The sequence below is a fragment of the Oryzias melastigma genome, linkage group LG10, assembly GCF_002922805.2.
Source record: "Oryzias melastigma strain HK-1 linkage group LG10, ASM292280v2, whole genome shotgun sequence".
Classification (NCBI taxonomy): Eukaryota; Metazoa; Chordata; class Actinopteri; order Beloniformes; family Adrianichthyidae; genus Oryzias; species Oryzias melastigma.
This window is the reverse complement of record NC_050521.1, coordinates 5836243-5850808: the sequence shown is the minus strand read 5'-3', so window position 1 is coordinate 5850808 and position 14566 is coordinate 5836243. Positions and strand designations below refer to the sequence as shown.

Here is a 14566-nt window from a genome sequence, read left to right as displayed (position 1 = left end):
TCCATTTTTTTTTTTTTTTTTTACATTTGCATAAGACATTCTTTCTATTCTTAGTCGTTCTTTCTTTTGTTTGTGAGTGATTGCAGGTGGGCTGTTTCTGGAGTTGAGAAGCAAACATTGTCAGTGTTTTATTCATAGATTAATTCACCTGACTTTTGTCACTTTGAGAACACCCAAGTAACAAAAGATTGATCACCCCAGGACATGTAAAAGTAAGCACTGTGTGCTGAGAGTTGTCTGCAGCTACGTTTGAAAGTTCACTCTCTGTAAACACATCATAGGAACACCACGGTAGAGATATAGGAAGAGCTAATTCACTCATATGTGCGGAAGAATTGATGGCAAGTCTGTTGCACCACAATAACTCACTCTAATGATCCCGGTTTAAAATAATGCCTGCTCCAGACCAGAATGATAAAAAGGTTGGCCCTCTGACTCATTAGTATTAGAGCTCAAAGATAGATGACCTAGATATAGAACCTAAGATTATTTTTGAACCCTGTCACCATCGAGCAGCATGCTCCATGTGCACATGTAGGTGGAACTGCACCAGTCATGTTGTTGCCCTTATAGCACTTAAACGCCGTCTGCCTCCACCTATGTGATATCGTGTATTTGCAGCACAGCAAGAGGAGTGGGCAGGGGCGGAGTTTTTTGAAGGCTGGTCCCAGCATCATTGACGGAGCAATGATGGAGAGCTTGGGTATTGAGCGGCTCCACACTAAATCTTTGTAAAGAGCACTTAGCTCCCCTACTTTAGCCCCAGAAAGGATCCTGTCTGTCTCCACTAAACTGAAGTCCAAACTAAGTTAAGTGTATTTTACTCCACCCCATCTGATTACTAAAGAAAATGGGCAGTCCTGATTGACAGGGCTGTCTCGACATGTGTGTGCTTCCAAGGACGGGTTGGAGAGCTTTAGAATCACAGGTCTTCTGGTGTAAACTGAATAGTAATCCAGTTGAAGTAAAAAAAACAATGTATTTATTCATCTATTTTTTAAGATTGGATCTCAAAGTCTTCAAGGAGGTGTTTATTTGTGCATTTGTAATTATGTTCTATTAACATATTGTCTTCATTATGGCTTCTGTTCCAGAAGGAGATGAAACTGGTGTGATGGACTGCCTGATGGAAGCTCTACAGTCCGGAGCAGCCTTCCGTGATAGGCGGAAACGAACACCCCGTAACGGTAGGGCTGTCCCAGTGTTGATTTCCTTCCTTTTCAGAGGTTTTCTTCAAAGTTTGTTGTGACAGTCATATAAATAAAGAGATGCTGTCCATTTATCTCTACCTTCAGCACAATAACATGAATCACAAGCAGCCCCGGCATGTTTAGATCACTGCGTATACACAGGAGCAATCACCAGGTGCTGCAATCGAATGCTGGAAAAATGCATTGTCATTTTGTCATTAATGAAGCTCTCAGCAATGGGATCGACGACGGTTTAGAGTAATCCATGTGTTAACATTTTCCATTCTACCATGATGAATGGGTCATGCCCAGGGGAGTACCACCTAGCAGGAGTGCCAGAGTCAATTGATATGCAAGTGAGAGTTCTGCAGAGGAGCCACAGGTGCTGTCATTCCCATAGTGAGAATTGTTATTTAAAAAGAGGCTGCATTGAACGCTGCAGACATGTTAAACACAGCATAACACGGTCTCGTCTTTGCACAGGACTCAAATATTTTGGCAAGTTAAAGTACAGCCCTTCAAAGGATACTTCCTATCACGTAGAAAAATAGTTAATTAGTACAATTATAAAATATTTTTATATTTTTGTCTTCATAAGACTTGTTATTATTAATGAACTATTAAGTACTTTTTACATCTACATCAGGCCTTAAATACAGAGTTAGGAGGAAGAGACGTAGAGTTGCAACAGCACTCTAGAGCTACTTTAACTTTATCTGAGCAGCGATTCATTGTTTAGGCCTGAACTGCATCAGTCATTGTTCTGTCTGGCATCTCTGGTTGATACATAGCATATGGGATGTTGAAAGCATTTTTTATCACATTAAGATACGAATAAAGAGGAAATGGCTTAACTGTCTGAACATGCCAGACCGCTATGCAAAACAGCAGAAATAAACTTTAGTCTTTTAAAAAGTTTACAGGAGTAGACAGCACCAATAGAAGAAAACTATAAATGACAATTCCAACTATAAGGGTTTCTAAGTCATACCTTATGAGGAATTTACTACATATGTCTTACCCCTTTTGTTCTTTGTAGTCCAATGTTTAAAGAAATATAAAGTGTTCCCTTGTTTATGACAGGAGTTCTAAAAGTAACCTAAAATAGATGAAATCCAGGAAGTAGGATTACAGATGTTTCAAAATCCCCTCACTACACACTTTATACACTTTTTTCATACAGTCATTAATTTTCACACTATTCTCTCGTTTAAACTCTCTGAGTTCAAACCTTCATAGAAAAATAAGTCCAGGATTATAGAATGAAAACAAAGATCTGATTGTGATTGAAGATGTTTGTAGATTTGTAGAGATGTATGGATACAGGAAACAGAGCAGATTATTTGACAAGGTCTCCAGCTTAATCAGGTCACAGAATGTTGTTTTTAAAAAAAAGGTTAACTGCAACATAGCGAGGGACTTTCTTATGACCTTTTTATTCACCCTGAGTTCAAGAGAATTAAGACATTCCTGCACATTAAAGCGCAAACCAAGGGATACAGCCATGTGGTGGAAACCAGATTCAACAACACTAAAGTCTCATTTTTTGTGAATTTGAGTAAAAAATTGCTTTGCTGTTTGTCTGTATTAAGCAAGGAACAGGTAACTAACAATGTGCACAGTACGGTTGAAAACACTCAGATGAACAACAACACTCATGTCTTTTCTCTTGTTTCAATCCCAGTAATGCTGCTCCTCATTGACACGCTCAATAATCTCATTTGCCTTTGCCTCTGATCCTCTGCTTTTGTGTCCAAAGTTTTGTTTATATGGGGCAGTAAATCCAAAGATTTTCCTTAACTGGTTTCAGCGGGCCTTTAAATATGTTTCCTCTGATGCATTTTCTCTTCTCCTGTTCTTCCTTCCCTTCTTTTCTCTTTTATGGTTTCTCCTTTTACCTTCATCATTATTACAGGTGATCAAAGTCCTTCCAGTCCAGCTTCTCGGTGGCCGGGTGCTAACTATGGTAACAGAACTCTAGGTGTGTGTGTGTTTTTTAATCTAACTGCCTTTTTAGTCCAACTGTTTCCTCACAACACTTTCTTTTTGGATGCATGACTCACGCTCTCTACCTATCTGAACACTCGCTGAGTTTGTCCTGGCCTTAAGGAATGAAAAGTCCTGTGCTGTGTCACTAAATGTTATAGACAATTTAACATTTTTAAGGTTGGCCATGCATTTATTAATGTATGCAAAAATGAAGTACTGTCAAATGTATAATAATACATTTAAATGAAAATTAATTGCATTGTTACTAAATACAAAAATGTTAGACTGCCATCATTCTCCATTGAAACCTACACTTTCCAATGATGCATTAATGGCCTGGTTGCCAAACCGCATTACAAGTTACCTACAAAAAGTAAGATTTAAATGATCCGTACTGCTTTTAGCTGTTAATGAATTCCGTCTTAATTACTGTTAGGTAATACATATCTTTTTGTATGTACTGAACTGATGAATAAAAAAATATAAGATGTTATTACTGATGCTGGCCAACACACAAAATCTAAAGCAAAGTCCTTACACAAACTATGCTTTCAGATAGTAGCATTAACCCTCCCAGGGCCAAATTATTATTTTTTATGCAGAGAAATCTAACATTAAGGGGCAAATAGGCTCAAATGGATGGGCTAAAAGAACATAGTGCTATTACAAATTAGGTGTTGCAGATTTGCAACACGTATCCAGAGAGGGCTTAGAACTGATGTTCCCAGCACACATCAGTGTACTTTCCTGTGTATACTACAAGTAGAGATTAGAGCTAATGTCATAACCAGGTATACTCTCAAGTTGTAGCAACAGCAGTATCAAACGTCTACAGAAAGACAAAACTTCATTAGCTGGACAATGAAATTGGATCACATTTTCATTTCTGTTTCATTTGATCATGATATTACAGTAAAACCTTCAGGGATATGGTAGAAAACTCAACTAGAAATATCATAATGGACATGAGTGCTCCAGCCACAGAGTGCTATGGTGTAAATGTTCCACTGAATACCTTTGAAATCCAATATTCTGAAGCACGTCATTGTGGAAAGTAAGTCGCCCTTGAGTTTAAACCTTCATTCCGAGTGTTACGTCTTTTAACATTTATATAATCCATACAATGGGCATAAAAAGAGAAAAATTCATTCAGCACCCTTTCTGTAATGTAGGACAGCTGCAGTGCTTACCTGACTTCCGTACTGTCTGTTAGTTTACACTTTGACAGCATGATGCTACTTCCTGTCTTGTAGTAATGTTTGGCGAATATCCTGCTGGACATGCCTGAGGTCCTCAGTGATTTGGCCGCTCACACTGTCTTTCTGTGTTATTCTACTTTCCCCATGTGTTAGTGGTAAATGTCAAACTGATATGAAACGGCACACTAGATGTCTTTTTCTGGAGGATGGTTTGCTCTGAGATACATGCACTGTTGTGTGTTTTTCATTTTTTATGACTGCATGTCCAGTCCCTGTCATTTACTGTCATTTTCTACTCATTTATTTGTGGATGAACTTGTATGTCATCAGCATGCATACTGTGATATGAAAATGTCATTTCAAAAATACAAAATCCACAAATTACTGATAAACACACTCATTTCTTGAAAATGTGCAATTCCATGTACAGAAATATTGTAAGATGATTAAATACAGGGAGTGTTTTATGACCAACTCATATCAGGCTACAAGAATGTATCCCTCCTAGGACGATACAAATACTTTGGAGTTGGGTTGTCGTCTTTACCTCTGGTTCTATGGTTCCATCTCACATGTGACGTGCATTCTTGAACATGCATTTAAGCTATAGTGTACAATCAGGACTGTCACTACTCACTACTATGAATGCATCTACAGTTGGAAAACGCTTGGTGCAAAATGTGAAAATGGCGCAAATCTTGTTTTCCAGGCTTTTTCTCTCACAACTCTATTCTGATATATGATAGACCTGATGTCATAGACTTTCATTTGGGTACAAACCCCAGTAATTACTCCAAGATTATTTTTCATATGGTTGGCACTTCCATTAATTACAAGGAACGATATCCAAGCAGTCACTATCAAATCCTGATTGGTCAACGTTCAACTGGTTTAACTAAAAGAAACACGTATTCTGTGGCCACACATTTTGTACAAGCCTAAAAAGGGTTCCAAAAACTTGCATCAAGACTCAGGGACATGAAAGCTTTTAATGTGGAAGCCCTGAGTGTACATTTGCATGCTTTGCATGGACTTTTCATTGTAAGTGGTTGCTCATACGCTCGTTGCAGAAGTTTTTTTTTTTTTTTTTTTTATTATTTCACATTTCAAGGCGCAACTGCTGATATATTTTTAAAGTTACTTTCATTCAATTTTAAGTTTGGAATAAAAACAAACTTCAATGGGCTAAATAACGGAGCCAGTTAGATTGATAATTCAGACAAATCTGACATTTTGTGGTAAAAGCACCAAATTTTGTAAAAATGTACCTTGTGGTCCCGTCTTTCAGAAAAACACTTTAGCCATGAGAAAAATCCAAAATGGCGTCCATTTGTAAAGATGGCGGCCCTACACTTGATTGTTACAAAAATATTTGTTTTTTATCCCCTTCCCAACAATATGGCCATGTATATAATGCAGTCAATAGACTTGAAGGGTACCTACAGAATACTATTTGACTTATTTATACATATGTATGAATAACTAGCTTTACTAAAAGGGATCTTAGTGAGGAAACCAGCCATAAGATGACGGTTTAGTATATATAAAAGTTAGACTGTGGGGTACAAATGGCCGGTTTTCACACCCCCAAAAGAGCCTTGTGCTTTCTTTAGTTATAATACTCTTCTGAAAAGAGTGTCATACTTGTTGAAGAGTGGAAGCAAGTTGTTGTTTCACGTGATGGATTGTCTTTTCAATGACAGAGTGTGAAATACAGGTCAAGGTCTTTGCAGAGTTGTAGCTTCTGCAGTGCCACAAATATTCTACTTTTAAATGTCCACTACAAGAAACAAGTCTAAAGGCCAGAAACCAGAATTCAAATTATATTTGTTAAATACATACTTTTTAAAGATGTAGATCTCAGACTAAATCAAAGTTGAGTCATTTACTTCTGTTTAGCAGAAATTCTAAATAAAACATCAAAATTGTAAAACCTTAGCAGTGGAGACTTCGGTAAAATGTAAGTGGCTCTACAGGTCTTTTTGTGATATTACGCAACAAGGCTGTACATGGAGGTGTTTTACCTGTTCTAAAAGGGTCAGTTGATGTTTTGTGCGCTATGTTTATGAAGCCTAAAGTCTGAGACCTTCTCAAGTAAGAGGATGCAGCAGTGTAGGATTTTTTTTTCAAGTTGGTTAAAGGGTCAATAGATGTATTTGGTCTTGCTTTGCAAATGGATACATTTTAGTATTATTGAAAAATACTTTTTACCGTTTGCATTCATTGGATGTAAACTGTATAGGATGATGAGTGCTCTTTAAAAGTCAAGTCAAGTTCTACTGCTATGATTTGGAATGTTTTTTTAGTCACCCATTTGTCAACGTATCAACAAATAGGAAAAGAAAGACATTTCATGTAACACACTGTTTTGGTGTTCTTCAAAGCATTGTGAACGACATTCTTCTCAGCACACTTCACTTCACCTTGTGAGCATCTGACACTTCCTTGTTTATTGATGTAGAGCCCAGCAATGGTTTGATCAGCAGCACCATGGACTCTGTGTTGATGAGAGGAGTCAAATCCTTTTGACATGGCTGCTCTATAGATTTTCTTTTAAAGTGGAATCTTGAAATGAGTTTAGCTGTGGAAACAGAGAAATATGTTTTTGTTTTTTTCTAAAAGCACTTACAGTACTGGTTTTACTGGAACCAATAAAAGCAATACTTAGTGAGTTGATACCCACGTGTGTTTGGAAAAAAGGTTTATTTTCACAAAATTTTGTTGTATGACATCATAGTCTTAGGATCTATACAGACTCAACAGTGTTTTTTGGCATATTAAGGGTGTTCCTTCTGTCTCGTGGAAACTGATGGTGTTTCACTCCATAAATTTACTGGTTAAAAAAGGGAATCTTGTTGCAGTTTTACCAGACAGTGTGCCAAATCTATTCAATCCCGCTTGTCATGTCAGTTGTAATCTTGTGCTTTAAAGCTTGATTAACCTCCTGTCATCCTTAAACGAGCAGCATTCACCAGAGAGAGTCTGCCAGTCACACAAGATTCTCCACTACCGTCAGAGTAAGTTCCTTTAAATCCAACATGGCATTCTTTTTCATCCTTTGGGCTAAACTTCTCTTCACCAGACTACCTCAAATGTCAGACAGAGTCCAATCTAAGGTGCTGCTGGTGAAAATTACACCCGGTTCCAAAAGGACTTTTTTGTTCCCTGTTTCTAATTTCCTTGAATAGAAACTTCATCTCCAGCAGCAGTGGTCATGTTTTACATAATTACACGAGTCATTTCTAATTCAACATAGTGATTTACAGAGAAGCCATGATTTGCACTGAAGCTAACTTCAGAAAAAATGTGAGCATGACGGGTTCCAAATACTCTAAACCAAGCATACTTTTGATTTTCAAGGTGTCTGTTTAATTTTTGCTTAGTTTTTATTTAGCCTTTTTCATTTTTTTAAGTTAAACAAAAAACAAAAAAAAAACAACCATCTTCCAGTTTGACTTACTCAAACCGCTTGACTGTACTTCAATCGGCTACTGCAGACTTTCACAAACCCTGCAAGCTTTTTTCGCATGATTTTGCTTTTTTTTGTAGCTATATGATGGTAAAATTCTAACCAAACGTCGTACAACCTATTTTTGATGTTTACACATTTTCTGTGATTCTTCTGGTCTCCAGTTCTATTATATTAATTTAATCCAACATAAATCAACACATGCTGTCAAAAAAAAAATATGTGCAATGGAGTTAGATAGCATAACTACTTGTTAAGAGTTTTACTGCACTTGAGGATACCTTTTTGTGCTAAGGCTTTAAAATATTATAGTAACATCATCTATGGGCAACATTTTGTCTAGGCTGCAAACTCAAAAAGATTTGTTTTTGATTAAAAAAAAAAGCTGAAAATGGAAAAGTAAAGAAAAAAAATAGAAGTCGGCATGTTTCCCAACTGCTTTATCTTGTATTCCCTTTCTTGTGAGACAGTTACCTGGGAATCTGTCAGGAGATTGGTGGGTAGAGAGCAGGAGTCTCTCATACATCCTGGCTCATCGATTTTCGGTCAGGGATGAAAGCCACAGGCTCAGTAGGTCTTTCATACTGGGGGGCATCCCAAAAGACACATCAATCAGATTTCAAAGAGAACCAAACCAATCTTATTTATTTACTGTCTTTTCAATGTCATTACGAACCAGAACTTCTCCCTCCACCAATCTTCTGCTTCACCTCCACAATTTGGCCAGGAGAAGTTCCTCTTCATGCTCCACTTAGAAACAAGCTTATGGTACAAGACATGAAATGATTTCCACTTTATTTTGCTTTACTAGCTTTTTTCTAGTAGGCTTCTGGCTCTTTTTTTTTTTTTGGAAAGAATGGTGCAGTGTTAGTTTTTCTACATTTTATGGTTCTACAATATTTACGTTTCTTCCTTTGACAGCACATATTCCTACTTAAATCTACACATGACAGTAGTTGTAATTTTTAGTGACATTTAACTAGAAAATAATAAATTGAAGACTTACAGTTGGCCACGATCACAAAACTGTCCCCGCAATGGGGAGTAATCAGCAAAATGTTCAAGACTGCATGCCGCCAAATTATTTTTTATTAACTCTTTGTCGTGGTCACAATTGTAGATAGCAGCAGTCATGCGACTGTTACCCAGCCAGCAAGGCCGGGTGGCCCCACCTGTGTTTGCCCACATTGGCTTAATGGGCACTCAGTGGATTGGGTGGCCAGTGTAGTGAGCCAATCCACTGAGTGGCCACTTAAGCCAATGTGGACAATCACAGGTGGGGCCACCACAAAAACTGTAGACAAACCCAATCGGGGCCACATTTTCTGCCCACTTTGAAACCATATGGGGCCCACTTGGCCTTGCTGGGTGGGTAGGCATGAAGAATCCCCCAGTTTTTATATACCCCTACTCTACCGGGTGGCTAATGGCACTTAATATAGACGGCCACCGTCCAGAGGTATCTGCACATCGTCCAGTCAGAGCTGCTACCGGGCGGCGATCCGCCCTGTGGCTGCCCAGCTGTTGCCCAATTTCATCATGGCGTTAACCCGGGCGGCCACTGGCCGATCTCAACTTTAACCCATAAAGACCCAGACCCATTTTTCCTTAAAAATAAAAGGATGTGGAATGCACCACAAACCAAGTGGATCATAGAACCCATTTCTGATATTTTTCTGACACTGATGGGTTTTTATGGGTTACTTAAAAAAACATAACATTTGATGTACAGTATTTCATAAAGCCTCAGCAGCCATCACGCAGTATGTAAAAAAATGAACTGTCGGCACCTGATTACAAATGCCACAGCTCAGCCAACTGCCAAATTTGTTGAAAAACTTGCATTCGGATTACTGTGCGGTGTCTTAAAGATGAATAAAACAAGGTTAAATGTCCAATATTTACACTTTGTGTTTTAAACCTTTTCCTGTGAACAAGCTAGTTTTCAAAAATATACAAAGCTCCCTCCTTAACAGGCTTCTGCAAAATAATCATCATGAAGCCTTTTGACTGTAAAGATGGCTCAAAGAGCTTCCCGCTAACGCTGATCTGTTTCTCTCAGCCTGCAGGGGCTCTAGAGGCAGACTAAAACACAGATAAACAAGCACTAGCCAGTTCTTTTTTTAGAGTTCTGAAGTAAAGGTTTAGTCTGTAAATAATCTAAATGCATATTTTGTCTGACACATTTCACATTAAATGGATGATATCGCTTTTCTCAGAGCTAGACAATTTCAAGCTTTGCTAATCCTTAGAAACCCTGCAGTTATTTTAGCTGGTCAGACCAAAAAGTGTAGAGAAACTTGAAGGAATAGAAAGAGGCATATCTGTTTGTTTAGAACTGCAAAAGCCTTTTTTGAATTGAACACTTTTGACCAGTTTTCCTACAGACTGTTTTATGCTTACCCTGGCAAAGATGTTGCTGTCTTCCCCCTGTCATATGAAAAGTCAGGAGATTGTTGGTGAAATGACATCAGAGGAAGGAATGGTGATTGTAATTCCCCAAGCAATTAATTTACTCCAACATATGTTGGACCCATCACTTTTTCTCTTTTATTGACTCCCAGCTTCCCAAGCAGTTTGTCCACTGCAGTTTCTTATGCAAACAGATTTAAAATGGTGTAACATGTCAGACATAGACTGTGGCTGCAGGGTGCCTCGGAGTTGATGACTTTTCCTCCTCAGGCCTTCGGCCTCTACTCCAGGGTGTTGATAGATGTTATTCATTAGACTATGCTTGAGGCATACCTACAGGAAATGGAGCTAACATGATTAGGGGCAAAGAGACCCAGAGGGTCTCAAACTACAGCTCAGATGGCTTAGTAGATGTGAGATATCAATATAGCAAATGAGAAGAGAGCTCTGTAGAGACATGTGGCCTGAAGTCTCTCACCTGTTCCTCATAAATGAGGTTATTTATCAGAAACTAAAGTGAAAGGTAAATGTGAAAGAACCGGACCTCGTTTCTCACCATTTAAACCAAAGTCGTCCTGAAAAATCTGATTAAGACTTGATGCACCGTTTGGCAGATCATTGCTTTGTTGACCTAAGTGTTCCAAGACAGAATGTAAAGTAAGTTAAGTGTCACATTCCACTTTTAGAAGCCAAATTAAATTGTGTATAAGACATCCTCTTTCTAAGTGGATAAAAATTGTCTCTCACCCCTGCTCTCTGTTAAGTACAGTGGCCCTGAAGTGCAAATCACACCAACAAATCACCCGACACAAAAACATTTTAAAGATCACAACAAAAGTCCAGGTCTGCACGGTGGCGCAGTGGTTAGCGCTCTTGCCTCAATATATATAATTTATTGATTGATTTATTGATTTGAACTTCAGGGCCACCGTAGTTAAGCACCATCTAAAAATTTTTGTTGTTTGTATTATGTTAAAGCAATCCAGAGTACAGGGTATTCGTATTGGTCTCCATTTTTTACAACTCGCAATCTTAGAATCCTCAGTAATGTGGAACCAAGAATCCAACAGTTTCTTTTTCTTTTTAAAAAGTCAATGCCCTTGATCTTTGTTGGAGACCTAAACATATGTCCAGTACGCCTAACCGCATTCCACTTTGTAGATCATCAATGAAAAACTGCAAGCTAGATTGTCTGTTAACTTAAACTATTCACTAACTTTCCTGAGTATTTCACAGAACCGGTTGTTTTTCTTGCTCTCTCCCCAAACAATATTGGCTTTCAAGTATGTGGGCAGTTAAGAAAGGTCACCCCAAGTGTAAATTGCCAATACCAGATCAATTTCACTGGGTAAATGTGCCTTGGAAGCCCCATAATGGAGGGTTTTATCTTATTTTTACCCTGGGCACATTCACACAATAAGATTGATGTCACTCATTGTGTGATGTATTCCTAATAGACCTATAAACTTGCAGAGCTTAAAGACAAGTGTGCCAGTGAAAGCCAAATATAAGGAAGGCAATCGGACCATCCCACCAGCTGAAAAATTACCCTCATATAATTCCAATGGAATGTCGCCTAAGCCATCATGCTTAGTGCTGAGGAATGGGCAACTTGTGTCGGTTGAATGAAATCTTATTTATTACTCATTAGACAAACAGCAGGACCGAGCGATGAACACTTACAGAACAAACGATGTGGGGGGGAATAGGATCCCATCTTAGTTATTGTTCTCTGACAACAAGATACATTGATGAAATCAAATGCTTTGAATACCAATAAAATTGCTCTAGAGCACTTTATTTATTTATAGCCCTTCTGTATGTCGTCCTTTACAATAACTTGTAATGCCCACGAGGATGTTGTATTACCTGGTTTGCCTTTGATGTACCACCAAGTCTCACTTTATCGTTTAAAAAATGCACAATATTTATGCTTTTTTGTCAATTAAATTTATAAATATTGTTTAAATATTACAATAATTAAATTTCAGCAGTGTCTGTATGTTTATATGTATACAAGGGTTGTAACTTCTTTTACTTTTGCCAGCAGCACACACTAGTTCCTTTCAAAATAAAACCCACCCTTTGTCAAAAAAGGTCCTCCTTCTGCAGCAGCTTTACTTAAATTAAACATGCAAGACAGTCAAACATGATGTTTTTCATCATTAGGATTTGGGTATGCCAGCATCATTTTTTCCCTTTTACTCTCAGACTCCCAGATATAAACATTTTAGTAGAGACTATTTGTAGAAAAAAAAAACTCAAAACATTTAGAATAAACTCAGCTTTTTATTGTCATTCTCTAATTTGTGAGGCATACGACACATAACTAAATCATTTTAAACTGCAATTTGTTCAGAACTTTAACCATTTTAGTGTAATTTACCAAAATAAAACAACGTTTGGAGGCTTTTATTTGACTAACTATTAATTAAAAACCCAAATGTAAATAACATTTCTACAGAATTTCTGACAGTAAATCAAAATTATTTTTTTCCTGAGCTGTTAAAAATCTTAGCAGAAATTGATGAAATGATACTTAAATAACTAATCTATTATGTATTCAACCGTTAGCATTTGTCATTAATAGGCTCCGGAGCCACAGGTTGTAGACCCTGCACTAGTCGATGGTGATTCTACTTTTACTTTTTTTTTAAAACAAATCCTTTTGTAAGCATAATTTAGTTCAAAGTTTGCATGAATCTCTATCGCTTCAGCTCTTTTACTGACCCACCACAGCAATTAACTATACTATGGTTAGATGTCGATCCATTTATTTTTCTATTTTTATACAGGGAAGTGGCTCGTTTGTTTTATTTATTTTTACCAGAAAAATGTATTTACCAGATAATTGGATATACTTTTTTTTTTTTTACATTCTGGATTATGAAACACATAAGCAAATGTTTTCTAGTGTAGCGCTAAAGGCATACTGACAGTAGAAGCTGTGTATATGTTAAAATACACTTTAACGAGATCAAATAATTGTTTTTTGGGTGGCTATGTCGATTATTGTAAATTTTCCTTTCAGTTTTATTTTTAGAAAAAAGTCTTTTGTCACTGTGATCAGAAATGTACGTCTCTTAAATCAACAACTGTCTCACCTATTTTGGATTTAAAGTCCAAGCCCACTGCCACAACATGATGTTTACTCCATCTGCAGAACTATTACTTAAATAAAAATAAAAAATAAAAAAAAATACAGTTTAAGCATATTTTACATTCTATTGCATAAAAGCTCAGCTGCATTTAAAAGAATTGTATAACAAAAAAACAAAAGAAAAACAATGAAAGAAAGAAAATAAAAAAGCAGACTGTGGAACATACAAGAATCTAATAAATGAAAGCACAGGTAAAATAAAAATATATAATTTAAAAAATAGTCTTTCTCTGAACATCAAACAAACGCACATCAGTTTAAACCCCCAAACAGAGTTAACACCAAAACATCCTCTGGTGGAAAACAGGTTTCAGCACACACAAACACGCAACTATTAACTATCTCCAAGAATAAAAATCTTTTACTCTTCGCTATAAATGCTGCCTCTATTTCTAACAATATCAGGTTGTTTTGTGGAGACACTGCTGCATATAAGCAGCAAGAATCCTCAGTAAGGTTAAGATTTACTTGTAGGAACAAAGGCACTTCCACCAGGATGACCTGACAGACCTGATCTGGTTATAGTCGGTGAGCAAGGCTGAAATGTACTCAGAAGCTGAAGTGCTTGATAGTCTATTAGGAGGATCTGGAAGATTTGTGTATAATCTATCTCACCAGGAATAAAAGATTCTAAACTTTTTGAAAAAGGCTGGATAAGCAGTGCCGGCCGGATCTGCTGCAACAAAAGTTTCTCTAAGATCTTTGTTGCTTTCTCTCCCTTTTTGTGTTGCTGTATTGTTCTGGAAAGCTTCGTACCAACAAACGATTACAAAACATGGTGTTTTCAGGATTTGATTTACAGAATGTTGCTAATTCAGAAGTTCTGAAAGATCTGCTTCCATGAAAATCATGTTTTTGGTGTTTTTTTTTATATGTTCTTGAAGCATTTTTCCTCATGATTCAGGACATATAAAATACAATTTAATATTAAGACTGTTATTCTGAGTATTTCTTTATTGTGATGGATCGGGAACAGGTAAAAACCCACCATTTGAAAAATACTCTCAGTTGTGACTAAAATGGGCAGACCAAAGTCTCCATTCACCTATCCATTCTGATGCTTCCACTTGCAGACAAATAGATCCTCGTCTTCGTTTTCCACATCCGAGCAGGCTTAAAACTGTAATGGATGTTCCAATATTTCTAG

At 37.3% G+C, this 14566-nt stretch overlaps 1 protein-coding gene across 6 annotated transcripts in view; it reads left to right on the top strand.

Moving 5' to 3' along the window:
- The window catches only part of diaph2 (diaphanous-related formin 2), a 406507-nt gene that overhangs the window by 340027 nt on the left and 51914 nt on the right, over positions 1-14566 (top strand). For 2 of the 6 annotated variants that reach the window (XM_024283228.2, XM_036214087.1), the window contains 2 exons: positions 1095-1187; positions 3106-3171. In XM_024283228.2, the coding sequence (XP_024138996.1) occupies positions 1095-1187; positions 3106-3171 (159 nt within the window). The remainder of the gene's footprint in view (positions 1-1094; positions 1188-3105; positions 3172-14566) is intronic. The other 4 variants (XM_024283229.2, XM_024283230.2, XM_036214089.1 and 1 more) reach the window with 4 other exon arrangements.